Below are 20191 nucleotides of genomic sequence, written 5' to 3' on the forward strand. Positions count from 1 at the left end.
AATTATTTCAGCATGGTACGTTTTGTTGACATAGCAGTTAGCACGTGCTGACTGGAGCAAGAGAAGGAGTTAGCTAAAGTAATATCTTGTGAGTGTCTCCGGTTGGCCTTGTAGAGCTCAAGCGTGCGCTGGCGACTATGGAGAAGCAGCACTCATAAAAACAGGATGGAGATTATAGCAGAGAACAGCGTGGGTGACATGTTTCATCATGTGCTGCTGATAACCTTGTGTTAGAGAATGTCTGGACCCGAGCCAGCCGGGACGAAAAACACATGGGAATGGGGTGCAAACACACGTACGATCTCAGCCCATGATGGGACAGTGATCAGCACAGCGATTAGTTAGAGCTGTCATTAGCCGAGGAAGCTGTTTATGAGCTGAAAAGAGTGAAAGGAAGGAATTTCCTGACGGTTGACAGAAACAGGGTCATGTATGCATTCCCAAGAAACAGTACAATGGCAGGTCTTAGAAAAGTGAATAGCTATTTTGTCATGCAAAGTTTCAGGTGTTGCTACGCAACAGACCCGATTGTTCTTCAGAAAAGGCCAATTCACCTCTGCTTGAGGAAGAGCTAAACTGTTGCCATGGCGACCATTATAGCTGTTTCTCGCCTCCACAACCAAGCCATTTATAGGAAGCTATACGACTGACTCCGGATCTCTCAGACAGGCATGGACAAAACTTGTTTTGTACCTTCAGGTCAAAGTGTGCAATTTTCTTGGAGTGCAGGTACTGAACTCCGTTGAGGATCTGTTTGATGAATTCTGTGGCTTCCTCTTCACTCAGCGACTCCTTCTGAGCCAGGAAGTCGAAGAGCTCGCCTCCTGAAACACTGAAAAATGACATTTCCATTGGTTAGAAGTGGTTTACCTGTCTAACACGCAAACCAACAGACATATTCAAAGATGCAGTCATGCAGCAAACGTAAGAAGCTGACTTTAAATTTGCTGTGTCGTTTGTAATAATTCGATGTCATAATAAAGCATTACATTTCTTAAACAATTTTTTGGTTTAACAAATAACCAAATACTTATCTATTTAATATTTATCTGATTAACATTTACTCATTTATCTGATTAACATTCATTTATTTTTCCCGGTGACATTTTTATAATTGGATATTGTATTGTATTAAATTATGTATATTTCTAATAAAGATGAGAAAAAAATTCAAAGCATAAAAATACCTTAAAATGTTTTTGTTTGAAGAACAATTATTTATTTACTTATTTATCAGTGTAATTTTGTTATTATATAATATGTATATACTTATTGACTTTAATTTATATAATTATTATTTTATCCATCCATTCATCGCTGTGGCTTCCTTTTTTTAATAATTGGATATCATACTGTATATTGTAATTTAATTATGTATGTGATGTATATTTCTAAGAAAGTTGGTTGAGGAAAAAAACATTACATTTTTGAAGCGTTAATAAAATATTTATGTTTGATGAACTGATTTATTTATTGACTTATTTATCAATATAATATTTATATATTATATAATATTTGTATACAATATGCATTTAATTCATGTTTATTTACCTAACTTGACTGATTATTTAATTTAATATTTATTTTTTCATACATTTATACTATTACATTTACTCATGTATACCATTACTATACTATTACCATTAATACTCATTTATCTGTTTAATGTATGTTCATTCATTCATTCATCAGTCCATCCATCCCTGTGGCATCTTTGCTATTTTTATAATTGGACATCATTTGTATACTGTAATTTAAATATTTGAATATTTCTAATAAAGCATATTTCTAATAAAGCTGAGAAAAAATGATCATCTCAATCCTACAATCATTGTTAAAATCTATTTAATAATCTAAATTAAATGGCCTCCTGACTGAGTGTACCCAGTGCACTCAGTTTATCTCACACATACAGAGATGTTCATCTCAATAAAAGGAGACTAGTAAACTTCCTCTGTGACATTTAACCACAGCAGCTCTTAAAATGGCTTAGTACATCTCTTTTTATCATTAACATCAAACCACTTTATCGTAGCTCTGCAGAAATCTCTTTCCCATACACTCACAGACATTTCAGCACAGTCACATATCAGCTCAGCTGAACAAGTACACTGTCTCCTTTTTGAAGCCCAAGAATTTGATCCAGAAAGATCACTTAAAATGCAGAGCAGCTGACAGTCACAGACAGTCCATTCAGTCACAGTTCTGACTGGATTCAGGCCACAATTAGTCCTAATTGAGCTTCTACGCTCCCATGCACACATTACAGGCATGGTAAACCTGAGCCGGGCCTCCCAGCAACTCTAGAGCACTGGCATTTACTACAGCTTCTCCTACACATTCAGAGAATGACAAACACACAGGCTGAGGAAGTTTAAACTGCTCCCATTCCATAGCACAAGGGGTCATGGGTAATATTCAGTGGAAGTAATATGCCATCTTGGCACCTTTGGCATAATATTTACAATGCACAATGATTTGGGATGCACTAATCCTGAGGTCACATACTATTTAGGATGGAGAACATGTGAAATGGGAGGCAGACTGCACTATGCAGCCATTTTCTTCTCCTCTAATGCACCTGATCCAATGAATCAGATGTTTGTTATGTTTAATGGTAGCTGAAACTGCTGTTATAGTTCAGGACTAGATGGTAAGCCTTCTTTTGAGAAAGTCTTAAGAGACTGAAGTAGAGAACTGCTGGTTCAAACAGCAGTGAGTAAGAGCTCTTGGACGAGGGCGGCAGGCATTAGTCAACTAAAGAGCAATGTCATTTGAGGACTCGCATATGAAATAAAGCAGTAGCTTGCATTGATTTGAAGGTACTACCTAGTTTGTTATAGTTTTTTTTATTATTATGTGTTATTTCCTAACACATTTCTGAAAATGGCCTTCAAATTCATCTAATATTTTGATGTCTTTTTCATTCACTGTACATTAAGAAATCTTAGAGGTGCGGTAGCAAAAACAGCCTTAAGGGTCAGAGATATATGGAAGCTTGTTTCAGCCACTGAATAAAAAATAAAAATGTAATTGCAACTTTTTGTTTCTAAATTCTGACTTTTTACTCACAATTGCAAGTTTATATCTTGCACTTCTGACTTTTTTCTCGCAATTGCAAGTTATGAAGCCAGAATTGTGAGATATAAACTAGCAGTTGTAAGAAAATGCCAGAATTGTGAGCTGACTTTTTCTTTTTCTTTCAGAATTAGACTTTATAACTCGCAATTGTGCAGGATATAAACTTGCAATTGCGAGAAAAAAGGCAGAATTGCAATTCTGACTTTATTTCTGACAACTGCGTGTTTATATCCTGCAATTATGGCATTATAACTCCCAATTTATTTCACAATCTTGACATTATGACTCACAAATTCAAGTTTATATCTCGCAATTTTGAGTAAAAAAGTCAAACTTTTGAGTTTATATCTCACAATTCTATATTTCTCAGATATATATTTTGTTGTATCTAGATATTTTTCTCAGAACTGGAAGGAAAAAAAGTCCGAATTTTGAGATATAAATTCGCAATTGCGAGAAATAAATTCTGAATTGCAATTCTGACTGTTTCTGACGAATGCAAGTCTATATTTCCCAATTATAGCTTTATAACTTGTTGAGTTTATATTTCACAATTTTGACATTATAACTTACAAATTCAATTACAAGTTTATATCTTGCAATTCTACGTTTATTTATTTCTCAGATATATGTTTATATATATCTAGACATATTTCGGAATTTTGAGATATAAACTTGCAATAGCAAGACAAAAGTCAATTACAAGACGAACTCACAGTTGCGAGAAAAGATTCAGAATTTCAATTCTGACTTTATTTCTGACAATTGTGAGTTTATATCACACAATTTTGGCTTTATAACTCACAATTGCAAGATTGGGTAACACTTTAGAATACTGTTCCGTCGTTAATGAATAACTGCACAGGAACAAATGGCTAATGCACTATTAACATTGTAGTAACTACTATTAACTAACAAGAAACTCTGATTAACGATTTATTAAAGGTGTAGTAGGAGATCTTGGAAAATGCTAACTTTAGCCTGATAGCACTGAAAGCGAAAGTCCCACCCTCCCTGCAATCGCCGTCCAAAGACACACCCCCTGAATGCACACGCTCACAGACCGAAAAACAGAGACAACATTACTACAATAGGCTACATCAGCGGTTCCCAATCCCAGCCCTCGCCATGATTCCAGTTTGAAGTGAGCGTATATGTTACATAAAAAGGGGATTAAAGTGTGCGAGAGACATAAATTTAAATATTCAGAGCGGCGGGCGAGAGGACTGGAACTGGGAACAGCGCTGGGCTACAACATGTGTCATTCGCCGGTGAGAAAGCTTTATAGAACAGTTAGTAAAAGTACAGTTAAAAGTACTACAATACCAGGAAGGAAGATCGGGTTGTTGATATTTGCCTGCCATTCTGGCTCTGTCTGCACAGCGTGCGTGATCGCACTGATGATGTATCCCGTCTGCGTGAACCGGGTGCGCAGAGGTATGCAAATACATACGTTGACAGGCAGGTAGGAAAGCAAATTAAAACGCTCAGAGGCCTCGGACCGAGCGTTTTGATTGGACGAACATTTCTTGGTCCTATGCCTTCCACAGAATATATAAATACAGATAAATACATTTAGACCACTTAACTTAATGATTGCTATCGGGATGTGAAGAGACTTTCAACCAGAATAACAAAAATTTTATGAAGACAATCACCTATGGCACCTTGAAGTAATAGCGCTAAGTTGAAACTGGTAGTTCACTATTAGCTAACCAATAACTACTATTTTTTTCATATATCCTGAGAACTCCTAATAACTACTTTATATAGGTTCATAATTAATGTGAATTATGCATAATGAATAATTAATTCTAAAATGAAGATCATGGTAACCCACTAGTAATGACTCAAGTATCACCAAATCCTTCTAAATGAACTACTAATTACTTGGATCAGTATTCTAAAGTGAAAATAATCATAACTTCCTAATATTGACTGATGTCATTGTGAGCTTTTGAGATATATGTAAGGTTTTGGATAATAATGACTCAAGTGTTACTACATCCTTCAGAAGAAACTACTAATTATTTGGATCCGTATTCTAAACTGAAGATAACGGTAACCCACTAGTAATGATTTAAGTGTTACCAAATCTAGCTAAATGAATTACTAACCAGGACCTTACAAAAACCTCAAAAGTTTACAATTACTTCAGTAATTACTAGATAATTATCATGTTATTCACTTTAGAATACTGATCCAAAAAATGACTAATTCCTTTAGAAGGATGTAGTAACACCTGAATAATTACTATTCAATACTTTACAAAAACCTCAAAAGCTTACAGTGATTTCAGTCATTACTAGTGGGTTACCATGACCTTTACTTTAGAATGAATTATACATTATGTATTATTCATATTAATTATCAATCTGTATACAGTAGTTCTTAGTAGTTCTTGGGGAGGTATGAAAAAAATAATAGTTACTGATTAGCTAATAGTGAACTACCACATTCGACTAAGCACTATTACTTACTAATTCATTAATCAGAGTTGCTTGTTAGTTACTAGTAGTTACTAGAGTGCTAATATTGCATTACTCATGTGTTCTTGTGTAATTATTCATTAATGATGGAACAGTATTCTAAAGTGTTACCCAAGATTGTATCACACATTTTGAGAAAAAAATTCTGACTTTATATCTTGCAGTTCTATGTTTATACATTTCTCAGATATATGTCTTTATATCTAGATATATTTCTCAGAATTGTGAAAAAAAAGTCAGAATTGTGAGTAGGGCTGTCATGATTCGTCGATTTTAGTCGACTATTCAATTTTTAAAAAACGTCGGCTTCATTTTGCTCGCGTCGACTAACCGGCAAAATACCAGAAGTGGCACATTTCACGGACGAGAATCCATAAAACACATTATTAGCCTGTTTTCCAAGGCTGCATTATATATTAAACCCATCATATATTAAAATCATAATTAAGCATAATTGTGAATTCACAAACGCTATGATTAATTAAATAATTATATGCGATGCAGTTCTAATAGAGTATACGTGCTTTAATTATTTACATGCGTGTAGGTTACGTACGTGCGTCTCACAGCGGCTCCGTTCACAGTAGCTCCACAGAAACTGTTATCATTTACATGTGTGGAGCATCTCAAACTCCATCTCTGCATGTTGTTGTGAGTTTGGGTTTATTATAACGTTCATCTGGGAACGCAACGTGCGCCATGTCATCAGATTTGTAAAGTAAATCATTTATAAATCAACGCAAACACAGGAGAATACATCATGATTTCAAAATAAAAGTTCAAACCCTCAATCTGAGTTTACAGGCTTTGATGTCCACATATTCATTTAATTACAGTGGCTACAGCATTTCTGTTCTTAAGAAATGGCCAGATATTAAAGATTAAGTGGACATTTGAATTAAATGGTGCTTGGTCAATATTAAACAAGGATTAGATCGCGCAGTAATGTGTAAAAACAATCGTCAGGCTGTTGGCGCCCTTTGTTGTTATGCGTAATGTACATTAGCTCTATTGTTTATAATACATAATGTATTTGAACAGTTTTGTTCAATAAAACCATATGATTTCTTGCTTTTGGTACTTTATTTGAACTAATTATTATTGCCTCATTGCTATTATATATGTATTTTAAGTAATTTTAAAGGCTATTGTTCACTTACATCTATTTTTATTACCACAAAAAAATAATAATAATAATAATTATAGGGCCCTATGAAATGTTTTATTTACAAATTCATTTTTTTTCCATTTTCATTTTTCTATACTCCGTTTTGAAGGTTAAATAAAATTTTATTAATCAAAAAGCCTGTCTAATTAATTGAGTTTTACAGTTTTATCTTTACCAAATTCTGTTTTCCATTATTTTCTGGATTCCATTTTAATGGTTCCACTAAATTTTAATAATCAAAAGCATCTCCAATTAATTTATTTTATTTTATTTATAAACATTTTTTTTTTCCAGAAATACTGCACATTTACATTTCCAGAAATACTGCACATTTACATTTACAAAAAAGGATTTCATAGAAATTTACATTTGGTTTAAGAAAATATAGTTTTAAAAGTAAAATTGTTGATTTTTGGTGGAAATTAATCGTTTAGATTAATCAATTAATTGATAAATTAGTCGATAGATTAATCAAAATAAAAATAGTTCTTAGTGGCAGCCCTAATTGTGAAATAAGTCGCTATTAACTTATCTTATCATATCGTTATTTTTTATGCCATGTTGGAAACAGGCTTCCATAGAGATGGAAGTGGTTGAGTAAAAACTAAATTAAATGGTCTTTTTTTTTACATAAAGCCTTAAATTTGGCTTAGGGAAGCAGATGAAAAGGTTCAGGATATGGCCCCTATAGAGTGAGGACAGCTGTGCGAGTGGGTAATTGTAGCTCTCACAAACGGCGTGGGAGGACGTGTTCTCACTCACAGCTCCAGGATGAGCACCACGTCAGTGCGGTTCTCGTAAACGTCGTGCAACGTGATGATGTTGGGATGCTGGAGCTCCTGTAGGATGTCCACCTCTCTCTCGATCTCCTCTCGCCGAACGCCTCTCCGGCTCGCCCGACTCTGCCGCTTCTTTATGAACTTTGCAGCATATTCCACACCCGTACTCTTCTCCGTACAGCGCTTCACGATAGCAAACTGCCCACTGAGTAAAAGAGAGAGAGACACACAGAAAAACATTCAGTTCTTCTGTCTAATAAGCCAGATGATGAATGATCTGAGTAATCACATTTAACATTCATCTCCCCAGAATACGGTTAATAACACAATAGAAGGAAAAGCTGCCAAATCGTATCTGTCAGTTTTGTAGGATTAAAACATTCCAGGGGTTTAAAACATTTTCTAGTTTCCTCAAACAAACTTCGACTGCACAAGAATAAAACAAAATGAACATTCGGAACAATGTATAAACCATTCATGTATATAAAGCGACAGTGCTCAAAACCCACACTAGCGAAGTTAGTTTCAATAGAAGCCAGTGCTTTCTTTTTTCTCCCTTGAACTCACAGTGAGTGAGCTCATTTAGATCTTTATATGTGATGTAAATGTTATTGTAACAACAAAATGCATGAATTGTGAAGGAAGGTAGTGCCTCCACATCACTATGACTGGCTGATATATAAATGAATAGCTATTGACTTTAAATGGATCAAACCGGTGGAAATTTGGCACTAATATTTTAGTTTTTGTTTCGCTTTGAGAAACAAATCTTTATCTGATCTGTAAGCCAGGTGGTTTTTAAGCCCCACACAATTTGGTTAAATTAATATGCACATTTGGGTCTGCAACTGTTAATACATTTATGTTGTTTACCCATGCTAAATGTGTTATTTTTTCCGCATGTTTTTTTTTTTTTTTTTTTACAAATTCTTTACAATAATTCACAATAATTTAATAGTAACAAAACATAATTAATTAAACAATTAAAAGTAGCAACAAAATTTTATCTGTAAGTTAAAACTCTGTGTAAATTGTATTCTATAAATTCAAATTTTTTTGCATTTGAAAATTGCAATTTCAAAGCTTGCCATTGATTAAAAATGACTACAATAAATATGATTTTTTTTTTTTAAATGCATACATTTGATTTTGATGTGACTTGTTTTAAAAAAAAATAAATAGCATGTTAATATAAACATATTCTAATATTGGTTTATTTTTAATAGTCCCAAGACTATTAAAAAGCAAGGCTTTATGCTATAAAGTGATCAAAAGTAACAGTAAAGGTATTAATAATATTAATAACATTTATATTACATTTTTTCAAAGTTTTACTAACAACACATAAAATAATTAAAGTGACAAAAAGTAAAAAGTAACAAAAAAAAACATTTATACATTTTATTTATACATTTTTAATTTCACAAATTATGGTACTTCAAGTAATTAGTGCAGTAATACTAATATTAATATTTATCTACAATAAATGTTTAAAAATGCACAAACCTGATGAGACTTTAATGTAATTTGGTTTTAATAAACAGCATATATACTGTATATATGCATATTATATAAATAAATACATATAATATATTGTTGATTTATTGGTAATAGTCTCAAGACTAAGTTAAAATGCTGTTTTATATGCATTATGTGTTTTTTATGTGCCTGAACATGAAATTACACTGGACTAAAAAAAACAAACCCACAGAGTGCACTTCTTCATTGCACAAGTTGACCACATGCCACTGAGACATAGTTTCTTTAAAAGCATTAGATGCTTAATTTCCTTAAAATCTAAACAGAAATGCTTGAAATCCTTCAACACCAACTGCCAGTAACATTAGTAACAAGAGAAAATACTTAACTGGAGCCAAATGAGTGTCAGTCTAAGTATAGTCTCTATACGCTCTATTTAGCTCTATAAGCTGCATCGTGTGCAACATAAATCACCACGTTGCAGTTTAATTACAGAGACTCTTTTGCAGTACTACATACATCTACATCCCAAATAAATTAACATAATATGAACGCCCACGTTCACATATCAATGCATATTCAGTATTTAGTAACTTGGCATAGCTTTGCTTTTAGCCTGTGAAACCCATTGGGTTTGCGCTGTTGAACTGAACAATCAATTATGTGTTGGATCTTTAATGCTGCAATATGTCTACAAGGATGGTTTGTACTCGAGCTCCCTATAGAATCTCGGAACAGAACGTTTCTTGCATAGCGAGAGCCTGAGAGGAAATCCTGCCGCAGGGAAGCGCGCGCCAACTGGGGTCACAGTGTGGGAGGAAAATGCACTCAGAGAGGAGAGAGACAGAGAAGAGGAATGCCACCCACCCACCGCTTCTGTGTCAAAGACGCTTTTGCTTCCTCACACATGCTTTGAACATTTCAAACAATATCTCCCGACACATGCTGCTCATGTTATTTGTTGGTTTGTGTAGACAGCGGGTAGGATGCACAGATACTGATTCATGATTACAGATTCCAGTCCAGAAAGAATGTTTAAAAGGTTTTAAAGGGGGTCATACAATAGAAAAAATGCAATTGCTCTTTTAAAATAAAAAGTGTTCACTTTATCAAGTGCTGTAGACGTATTCCAATCAATCATAGATATAATCTATCCTTCATTCCATTCATTCTAACATTGGGCAATAAATTGCCATGATCTTGGCTTAAAAACCATATTATCATTAAATATAATGAAAGACTTGTTAACATGCATTTTCAGTGAACTAAAACCTTAAATGCTAAATCAAACTGCTGCTAAAACAATATGGAATTAAAACAATATTTAATTTAAAAACCTCCGAAAGCCAAAGCACAGGTACAAAAGATTGAGTCGGTATTTTTTAATGCTTTTGAAAGTCTCTTATGCTCATCAAGGCTGCATTTATTGATCAAAAATACAATAAAAACAGGAATATTGTGAAATATTATTACAATTTATAATAACTGTTTTCTATTTTTATATATTTCATACATGCAATTTATTCCTGTGATGCAAAGCTGAATTTTCAGCATTACTCTTGTCTTTAGTGTCACATGATCCATCAGAAATCATTTTAATATGCTGATTTGATTATCAATTTTTTGATTTTTTTTTTTTTTTTTTGATTAACAGAAAGTTTAAAAGAACTGTATTTGAAATATAAATCTTTTTAACATCTGAGTATTATAAATGTCTTTACTGTCATTTTTGGTACATTTAATGCAATTGATGATAACTTAAATTTAATGTGAACTTTAATATGAGATATGAACTTGAACTGTAAAATTAAAATTCACAATTATCGTTATGCATGTATGTATGCATGCATGTATTAATTTACTGTATATAAATTCTTGGTGGAAATAACTGTCACGATCCTCTCTGGATCCAGGGAAACGCAGAGACAAGGGATATAACCAAAACTTAGATTTATTTTAAACATAGGAGACATGGACATCCAAAAAGACAATGAATGACAATATAAGACGGAACACAGAGGTCAGGGAACACAGGACTTATAAACACACAGAAATCAAGGGAGGAGAACTGAAACAGGTGGGGAACAATCACACAAGGCTGGGGACTAATTAACTAATAATCACAGGAAAAGGAACAAACCAAATATGGGCACGAGAGGAGGGGAAACACAAGACAGGACTGACCTTACATTGAATAATTATAGGTATTAATTTATTATTATTTAAAAAAAAGTAGTGACTCCAAACTTTTCTACAGTATTATATAATGGCCTTCTCATTATTCAGCAACTTGGCTAATCACAACAGAGATCATGTACTTATGGAAACAAAGTCTTAAAAGTACAGCAACAAAAACAACATTTATTTTGAAATATAACAGATAGGGTGGTCAGTGCCTTTTAAGTTTAAACTCCTTTATTTGTCTTAATACAGAAATGCATTTGTGATGCACATGGACAGGCAGCACATGAAGTCAACAGATTTAGGAAGTGTCTCTGAGTCACGATTATATCCGACTATGAGTCTAACAAGACTGCAGATCTAGACGGACTGCGTGTAAACTGACTAAGCGAGCTGCTCTTGATATCATGCCTCACGCCTGTGGATGTACATTTGGCCCGGCTCATTATCAGCTGTGACCAGAAAAAAACTGCCCTCTATAAACTCCACAGTGCTCGTGCCAGACGAACTGTACCGTCACAGAGAGGAGGGATTAGAGAGAAACAGACAGCAGGATGAGGGGGAAAAGAAAAACGAGGGATGATGTCTTCACTGTGAAATGCACGGGATGTTTAGCAAGGTTTTTAAACATCGTCATCTGTATGGAATGTCTTTTAGCAGACCACAGTAGACTTATAATAGATGACTGTGTTTTAGTCATTAAATGTATTAATTAAACTTATTAAATGTTACATTAAACGTTTCATGTTGACTGCTAGTTCAGTTATAGATAAGAATATCATGCAACAACTTTGTGGGTCTTTGATTCTGCAAAGTACTGTATTTCTGTGTTCCTGTTCCCCTTTCTCTGATCTCACATGGGAAGTATATAAAAATACGATGCTGAAGACTAAAGTTCTGTTTGTCACCTGCTGTTCTTGTTCATGCATCGAATTCTGAATGCACTGTGAAAATGGGCTGTGTGGATTATGCACAGCGAGCAGATGATTAGACCATGATTGCAGCCAGTTTTTTCCCCGTGTTTCACATGAAGTCCCACTGAGAGCTTCCATAAGGCTGTGATAGGCTGTGTATATGCCTGTGTCTGTGTTATCATTGGAACCGGGCTAATTTTAGACGCCACCCTTTTCCTCTTCTACCTGTTAGTGTTTTCTGTGATGATGGGCAGTGCTACGGAGTAATAAATGAATGTAAATATATATAAATGTATGTATTTATTTATTTGTTTATTATATATTATATTATATATATTAGGGCTGTCAAATCGATTAATCGCATCCAAAATATTGTGTTATTGTGTGTACTGTTTATTTTTTACATGTATATTTTACATCCGTCCACTCGCCATCAGAGGTCGACCTTCCTTCAAATTGACTCTTACACCACACAGACTGTTACATGTCACTCCGGACTACAGTTCCCATCATCCATTGCACTGATTGCACATACACAGCTGAATGCACTGATCACACAGCTGTCAACAATCACACGCTCACCTGAGCGCCATTGCACACACTACATAACACCCACTCAGATCTGGTTCAGGTTGCAGAGTATTGTCTGGCGTTTGACACTCTCCTAGTGTTAGCTGCTTACCAAGCCTTTCTGTGTTTAGTCTCCTGTATTGTTCTGCGTGTATCACTCTCCTAGTGATTGCTGCATTACGGAGTCTTGTTCTAGTTTAGTCTTTTCGTATTGTCTTGTTTCTTGTTTCCTGATTCCTGCCTGTGTACCTTGGATTAACCCTTGTCTCGCTGCTTGGACTCTGCCTGTACCTCGTCTGGAATATTGCTCGTGTTTCTGGATTACTCTTCTTGTTAAGCCCTCTGGATTCTGTTTGCCAATCGATGACCTACGCCAGCCCTAGGACTATTCTTGTTTTGCCCGTGCCATACCTGTTTGCTACTGTTTTGACTTGTTTGCCTGTTTGTTGACCACGTCTGTCAATAAAAAGCTTGCACATGGATCCACACACTTCACGCTTCTGTCACCTCTGTTACAGAATACTCGGCCACCCAAGGATCCAGCAGCTTTCATGAACAATACTGGCCAGGTATGTACACTGCAAGACTATTATTAGCCCTCAAGCAGGGTATGCGATCACTCGAGGGCTTTATTCAAGAATATCTAGATGTTGCTGATTTTCCTGATGGTCTTGTTTGGTTATTTTTTTTATTTTTTTTGTGACCGCATTAATCAGCCACTAAAGTCTAAGCTTATTTGTGAGGGTCCACGTTCCTCTTCCTCAACGGCGGCCACAACGACACCCAGTCATGTCACTGCTGCCATTCATAAGTCAAGTCACCGCTGCTATTTCTGAGTCAAGTCAAGTAACCGCTGATCTTCATGAATCAAGTCACTGTTGATCATCATGAGTCAAGTCACAGCTGCTATTTCTGAGTCAAGTCAAGTCACTGTTGATCATCATGAGTCAAGTCACAGTTGATATTCTAAGTCTCGTCACCTCACAGCTGATTGACAGTCCTATCACTCCCTGTCTGTTGCACATGGATATTTAAGGTCAGTCTTTCAATATCCCAGTCTGGTTTCCAGTGTGAAGTAGGGCTGTGCAATTAATCGTATTCAATTTATGCGCATCTCGTCAGTAAAGCCGGTTTCGTGATTAGGAGTAAATCGCCATCACCTGCTTTCAGATGGAGCGGCAGTTAATACACACAGCCGTAGTTCACTGACAAGCTACGCTAAACTGCGTTAATAATCGAAGGAGATTCGTCTTCGATCATGAACGCGATATTGTCTAGCTTGTCAATGAACTACGGTTCTTTGTATTAACTGTTTTGCCCGTGCCATACCTGTCTGCTAGTGTTTCGACCCTGCCTGTGTTTGACCACGTCTGTCAATAAAAAGCTTGCACACGGATCTGCACGCCTCACGGTTCTGTCACTGTTACAAGTACAATGTCTTTCTCTGTGTTCAGGTTTGACTGTAGTAAAATTAATGCAAAAACTGACATTTGAAACCAACACTTCAAAAAAAAAACTAAACCTTTACAAAACGTTGTCTTTGAGAATGTCTAAATATGTATCCAAAACTTAAAAAAAAAAAAAGCTATTATGTCTAAAAACTAGAAAATTTATAAGCTTTTTATTTAGACCTATATAAGAATCTAGTGGCTAAACCATAGAATTGCAGAATTTTTTTTTTTTTTTTACACCATCCAGATGGTACTAATCTGATTTTAAAGGCATTGTCTCTATTTTAACATGAAATACTGCCATAGTTGTAAAGTAATAGAAAACATTTAAATTGTATTAATTTCAATGGGAAAAACTGCTAATTATTGCATAAATTATTCATTATTGTCATGAAATTCTCAAATACAAAAAAAAGGTGTTAAACAAATATATTATATTGATTTTACTGAAAAAAAAAAAATTACATTTCAAGTGTCTGGTCACTTTTGACTGCAAACAACACAAGTGACTCCCAAATGAACAATACCAGATGGTTAAATAAAATGAAGTCGACTTTTATAATTAAGCACATTTTTTCCTATAATGTCCCTTTAATTCTCATTACCATAATGTACTAAAATGTCATTCTCATTATTCTGAGAAGAAAATTGTAAAACATTTATAGGGTACTATTTAGTGTACTATAATTATGCTGAATTAAAAAGTATAATAGCATAAAATACTACATTAGAACTAACTGAAAAATCATCACTAACAATAATGATAATGAAAAAGTACTCAAAAGTAAACTGCCCGTACATATTACAGTAATGAGAATTTGAGAGGAAAATGTGCTTGACTGTCATGAAAATTTCACAATTCGAATCATTTTAATGGTTTCAAAAATGTGTAGTAAAAACTCTATTTTTTTTCATTTTATTTTGGGGTGAATTATGACCCAAATTTAAGTATTATTCACCCATTCATGCACAATCAGGTTTGTTTCTATTTTGTTTTACTTTTTTTCGAAGAAAAGTTTTCCTCCTTTTGCCACAGAAATGTTTTTTTTTTTTTTTTTTTTTCGTTTCCAGAAGGCACACGGCCTCGAGGCCAAGGACAATTTGCCTAACCTTTCTGTTTGTTTTATTGCAAAAACACAGACATAATAAAGACAGAGAGATGTGTCTGCTAGGACAAGAAACACTGATTTAAAGAAAACAACTTTTATTTCACTCGGAGGACATTTTTCTCACTGTCTAATGCTGTTTTCTGTTCACATAACGCAATAAAATCAAGAGAAGAATTGCATTACAGTTCAGTGCCTTTGGCAAGTAGAAACGAAAATGTTTGATTGCTAAATCAGTAGGGACTATTGGCCACATCAATAACTATGTTTGTTTAACAACCCATAACCCACAGAGATGTGAGGATGCCAAACACTGCTAGGTCTCCGCCTGGAAAAAAGGGTCGGGTTGTCCGCAGAGAGCTCAGAGGGGCCTACATAATAAGAGGTTTTCCCCCATACACATATACACACACACACACAACGCAAAGGCATGGAAAACCAAAACAGTCTGAACTGGAATGTGTAGCTGGAGGGACGGCCTGGTCTCTTCCAGATCCACAGGAGAACACAAGCCTAGACCAAAACAACTCAGCGTCTCAAGTTTTCTTTCCATTTATCACATTAGCGGCATATTTCACCGCCACAGGTCACAATGTCATGTCAGTTTATAACACATGACGGTGCAGGCAACATGTGTGAAGCGAATCTGTGTATAGCAATTTACTCAAAGCATATGATTTTCTGATTAATATCTATTCTATTAATGCCTATTCTGGTTAAGTATTATTGTACATATCAACTTTTTGAGCTGTAATTTCCCAAAATTACCTTTTGCTTGGACGTACACAGTTGTAAATTACGTGGATATTCTGAATAAGGTGTTTCATGCCCCAAAAATCTGATTAAAACAGAAATATTCCAGATGTTTTATGGAGATTTTCAAGAAACTATAAAAAGTTAAATCTGGTTGTTGTAAATTTACTTACATAACGCTTATAAAATCTGAATAGGACCATATACTGATTAATATCAGAATATTTTTGTAAACCGTAGAAGCTAGAAACGCATTTCATATATTATATGTCATAAATGTTACTAGGCCATATCATGTGTTTTTTCACATTTCACTTAGACACAATTAAGGTGTGGTGAAATTAGCTAAAAGTATCACACAGAAGTCATTTTCAAACCAAGTAGCTTACTGTTGGTCAAACGAGGCAAATCCACGTAACCAACTTTAACCTGTAGCACTATTTGCATAGGGAAAAAATTTACTGAATACCAGTAAATGTGGCCGCACTTAAACACTTCCTGATGAGGACAAAGTACTGTTTTACAAACTGACCTTACATTCAAATGCCTTCAAGACCGTTTGTTTTAAAGCTGTATTACATGCTTTGTCAGAGGTGTGATTTACAGACAATCTGAGGGAGGACAGAGGCATCCCATTGAAGGCGTGCCACTAGTCTCTGTTCTAAGCCCGCTTGTATTTCTGACGGCTGGAGGTCTCAGTGGATTTCCACTCCCAACAGCTGCTGGTTATTAGCCGGAGGGCCTTACTGGCCGTGCGCTTGACTAAACGGCGCCAGTCCAATATTCAAATGCAGGTCCAGAGGGGACATTATGACACTGAGTTTCATTGTGTCCATATGTGTATACATGAAAAAGCGTGTCCTTTGCTCTGACAACAGGATGGAACAGATGTTAATGCATTCTTTATCTGGGCAAGGTCTCAGTTAAATAGCGAGTTTAAAACAACAGAGTGTGTGTTTTTATTTCCACCACAATGGAAAATATGCATATTTCATTGACCAATCAGCTTTCAGGACCAGAAGTATCCATTTTGTGTAAAAACAATAAAAACATTATTGCATTATGGATGTAATTTCTTTGAAATCCTGCCCGTGAGTTCCTCTCAAACTGAACACACACTGTCATTCCTCCCACACAATCTATCATAACAGCTTTTCAACTCCTTCATTTCACAGCTGCCGAATACTTGCTTTTCAGCACTTTGGACAGATGATTTTTTGCGAATAAAACATTAACAGACGCTTCATTAAAGCATCTTGTTTGCAGTATTCGGAAAACAGCAGTGGGGGGAAGAATGCGAGGAATGTGCGTTGATGTTTCGACAGATCACTGTCCCTCCAACTCCTTTGCTAAAAATAACTTTTTAAAAAAAATTCAAACTTGTTGACATGCACAAAGAATTGCTATTATTGCAATGGGAGTTTTGTGAGGACTACAACAGGATGCTTAAAATAGCCAACTTTACCCTGATACCCATGGATCAGCTCATTGTGGGGATCAATAGCATTTGTCGTTCAATTCAGTAGTCAGACACCTACATATCTGGCCTTGAGCTTTGAAAGAAATGGATTCTTGAAAATATTAAATCAAAAAGTTTAAATGGGAATAGACTAGTAGAAAATATTTAATGCAAATAAAAACATTAATTCATTAAACACAGGCAGGACCAATTTCTGCAAACATATTGAACATTGCAACAATTAAGATACTGTTGCATTTAATTGGTAGTTTTTATTAGCTGATATTGATATCTAGATATAATGTATTAAATACTGTTCAAAGGTTTGGAGTTGATAAGATTTTTTGAAAGAAATTGACACTTTTATTAATCAAGGATGCATTCAGAGCGCTACAAAAAATAAATACATTAAAAAAATTAATACTGTTCTTTTGAAATTTCTATTTATCAAAGAATCCTGAAAATTTAAATGAAATTACTGATGGATCATGTGACACTAAAGACTGGAGTAAGGATGTTGAAAATTCAGCTTTGCATCACAAGAATAAATTACATTTTAAAATATATTTAAATAGAAAACAGTTATTTTAAATTGTAATAATATTTATGTCAGGATTCTGGACTGTTTGTGTCGTGTTTTGCCCCTGTTTCTGTTCATGTTTTTCCTTATTTGGTCATGTTCCTGTCCTCGTTTAGTTTAATTAGTCATTCTGTGCACCTGTGTTCCTCCCAATTCCCTCTAATCCCATGCATTTAAGTTCCTGTCTGTGCTTTTCTCCCCTGTCAGGTCTACTTGTTATGTACGTGTGTTTGCTCCAGCACCTATTGTGTGGATTTCCCCTGTGTTCTATGGATTAAAGACTATTGATTGTACTTCACATTTCTCTCGTGCTTCCTCAACAGCATAACGTGACAGAAGACCCGACCTAAACAGTTACCTCCGTGTTCCCTCCGTTTTTGTTTCCCGTTTTTCCTCAGTGTGCTTCTTTTTCCGTTGTGTTCTATGGATCCCTTCACCCACCCAGAGGCCATCGCTCGAGGGCCACACCAGACTGTTCCTGGTCCTCGCCAACCTCTCCAGCTACCCGGAAGACGCGCTCTGTGCATTCTATGACGCCAGTCTAAACTCGGTGTACAGTGCGCTGTCGTCCTAGGAAGGCCCTCAAGCGAGTTTCGCCGCCTTTGTGGAGTGGATACTGTGCCACTCCGGACCCAGTGCCCAGCCCACCATCTCCCTGCTGCACAGAATGCATGCCTGAGCCCACCGCTGATGGAGAGCTGGAACCCACCACGACCGACGAGCCATCGCCGCACGGAGCGTCAAAGCAACGGGTCGCCACGGAGCCGGAGCTTCAAATGACGTCAGTCAAGGTGCGAGAGCCGGCAACAGAGTCCACCACGAGGGAGAATACCGTGGACAGTGAGAGCACAGAGAGGAGCTCCGCCCCCTGCACCGTGGCTGAGGGTGAGCTGATAATGAATCTGGGACTGCGGGACTACAAGGGAGAGATTATAGAAGGGGACCTCATCGACTGGGAGGCTGATCTGGTCCCTTTCCTCCCTCCTCCGTTCCTGAGTTAAGCCCAGAGAGGGCTCATGTTCCTGTGTTAAGCCCAATTTATACTTCTGCGTTGAACCTACGCCGTAGCCTACGCAGAGACGCATAGGCCTGCGCCGTAACCTATGCCATACCTGACGTGCACCTCTCCAAAAATCTAACAGCACGTCAATTCTACACGGACCGCAAGCGCTGTGATTGGTCTGCTAGAACCCCTCCCTCCGTATGTACTTGAGTTTTGTGTGCGTTTATGAGCACTGTAATATAGTTTAATGTCACACCTTCTTATTTCAAATAAAACAAAGCAAAGAACAAGTGTCTTATTTATTATACTATAGCATTATACATCAGTAGTTGTCCGCGACAATGTTGATCTGCCGTGGTACACGTCCTTGTGGAGATTGAAAGAATGCCATCTTCTCCTGTTCCGTTGTTGTCCCCCTTTTTGTTGTTTTAAATAATGATTTAATGATTTGATATTTATTTGCCGCCGTCACGGCTATAATGCTTCTCCGACGAGCCACTTCTTCGGCTTTTGCTGTGGTACTGCGGGTTACACCAGCAACATGCCCGTGGACACTGCAGACTAGCGATCCGCATGTGTACTGCACGTCGACGCGGATGACGGCGCAGAAGTATAAATGAAAACCGACGCACAGCTTACCACGTAGAGGCTACGGCGTAGGTCCGACGCAGAAGTATAAATTGGGCTTTAAGCCCAGAGAGGGCTCCTGTCCCTGTGTTCAGCCCTGAAAGCCCAGAGGGTCACAATTGCCCGCCCTCCCACCCGCTCCTGCCTCCTCCTCCGCTGTCGTCTGGCAGCCCCTCTGCTCGCCCTCAGCCCACCATCAGCCCACCTTGTCCCTCCGGCTCTGCCTTGGTCTGGCATCGACCATCCTGCGACTTGGGACTCCACTCCTCCAGCTGCGCCTCGTCCCTTCATCCCTCCGGCTCCTTCATCCCCTCGGCTCCTCCTCAGTCCTCTGTTGCCCCGGCTCCACCACGGCCTTTCGGATCCACACCTCCACCTCGGTCGCCGGCGCCATCTGTTCCACCTCGGCCCTCTGGATCCTCCCCATTGTCCTGGCTCTCCGTCTCCGCCGCCGATGGTCGGCCACCTGGAGTCGTCAGCCCTTCCTCCACCAGGGCTCATCCCTCCGTCGGCTCCACCGTGGGTCGGCATTATGGCTGTGGCCTGGGTCC

The 20191-nt window shown here is 36.9% G+C and overlaps 1 protein-coding gene across 2 annotated transcripts in view; it reads right to left on the minus strand.

Moving 5' to 3' along the window:
- The window catches only part of dapk2b (death-associated protein kinase 2b), a 40515-nt gene that overhangs the window by 12702 nt on the left and 7622 nt on the right, over positions 1-20191 (minus strand). For both annotated transcript variants that reach the window (XM_058767017.1, XM_058767018.1), the window contains exons 3-4: positions 7501-7722; positions 694-832 (exon numbers count right to left, since the gene is read on the minus strand). In XM_058767017.1, the coding sequence (XP_058623000.1) occupies positions 694-832; positions 7501-7722 (361 nt within the window). The remainder of the gene's footprint in view (positions 1-693; positions 833-7500; positions 7723-20191) is intronic.

Source organism: Onychostoma macrolepis, chromosome 25 (genome assembly GCF_012432095.1).
Source record: "Onychostoma macrolepis isolate SWU-2019 chromosome 25, ASM1243209v1, whole genome shotgun sequence".
Taxonomy (NCBI): domain Eukaryota; kingdom Metazoa; phylum Chordata; class Actinopteri; order Cypriniformes; family Cyprinidae; genus Onychostoma; species Onychostoma macrolepis.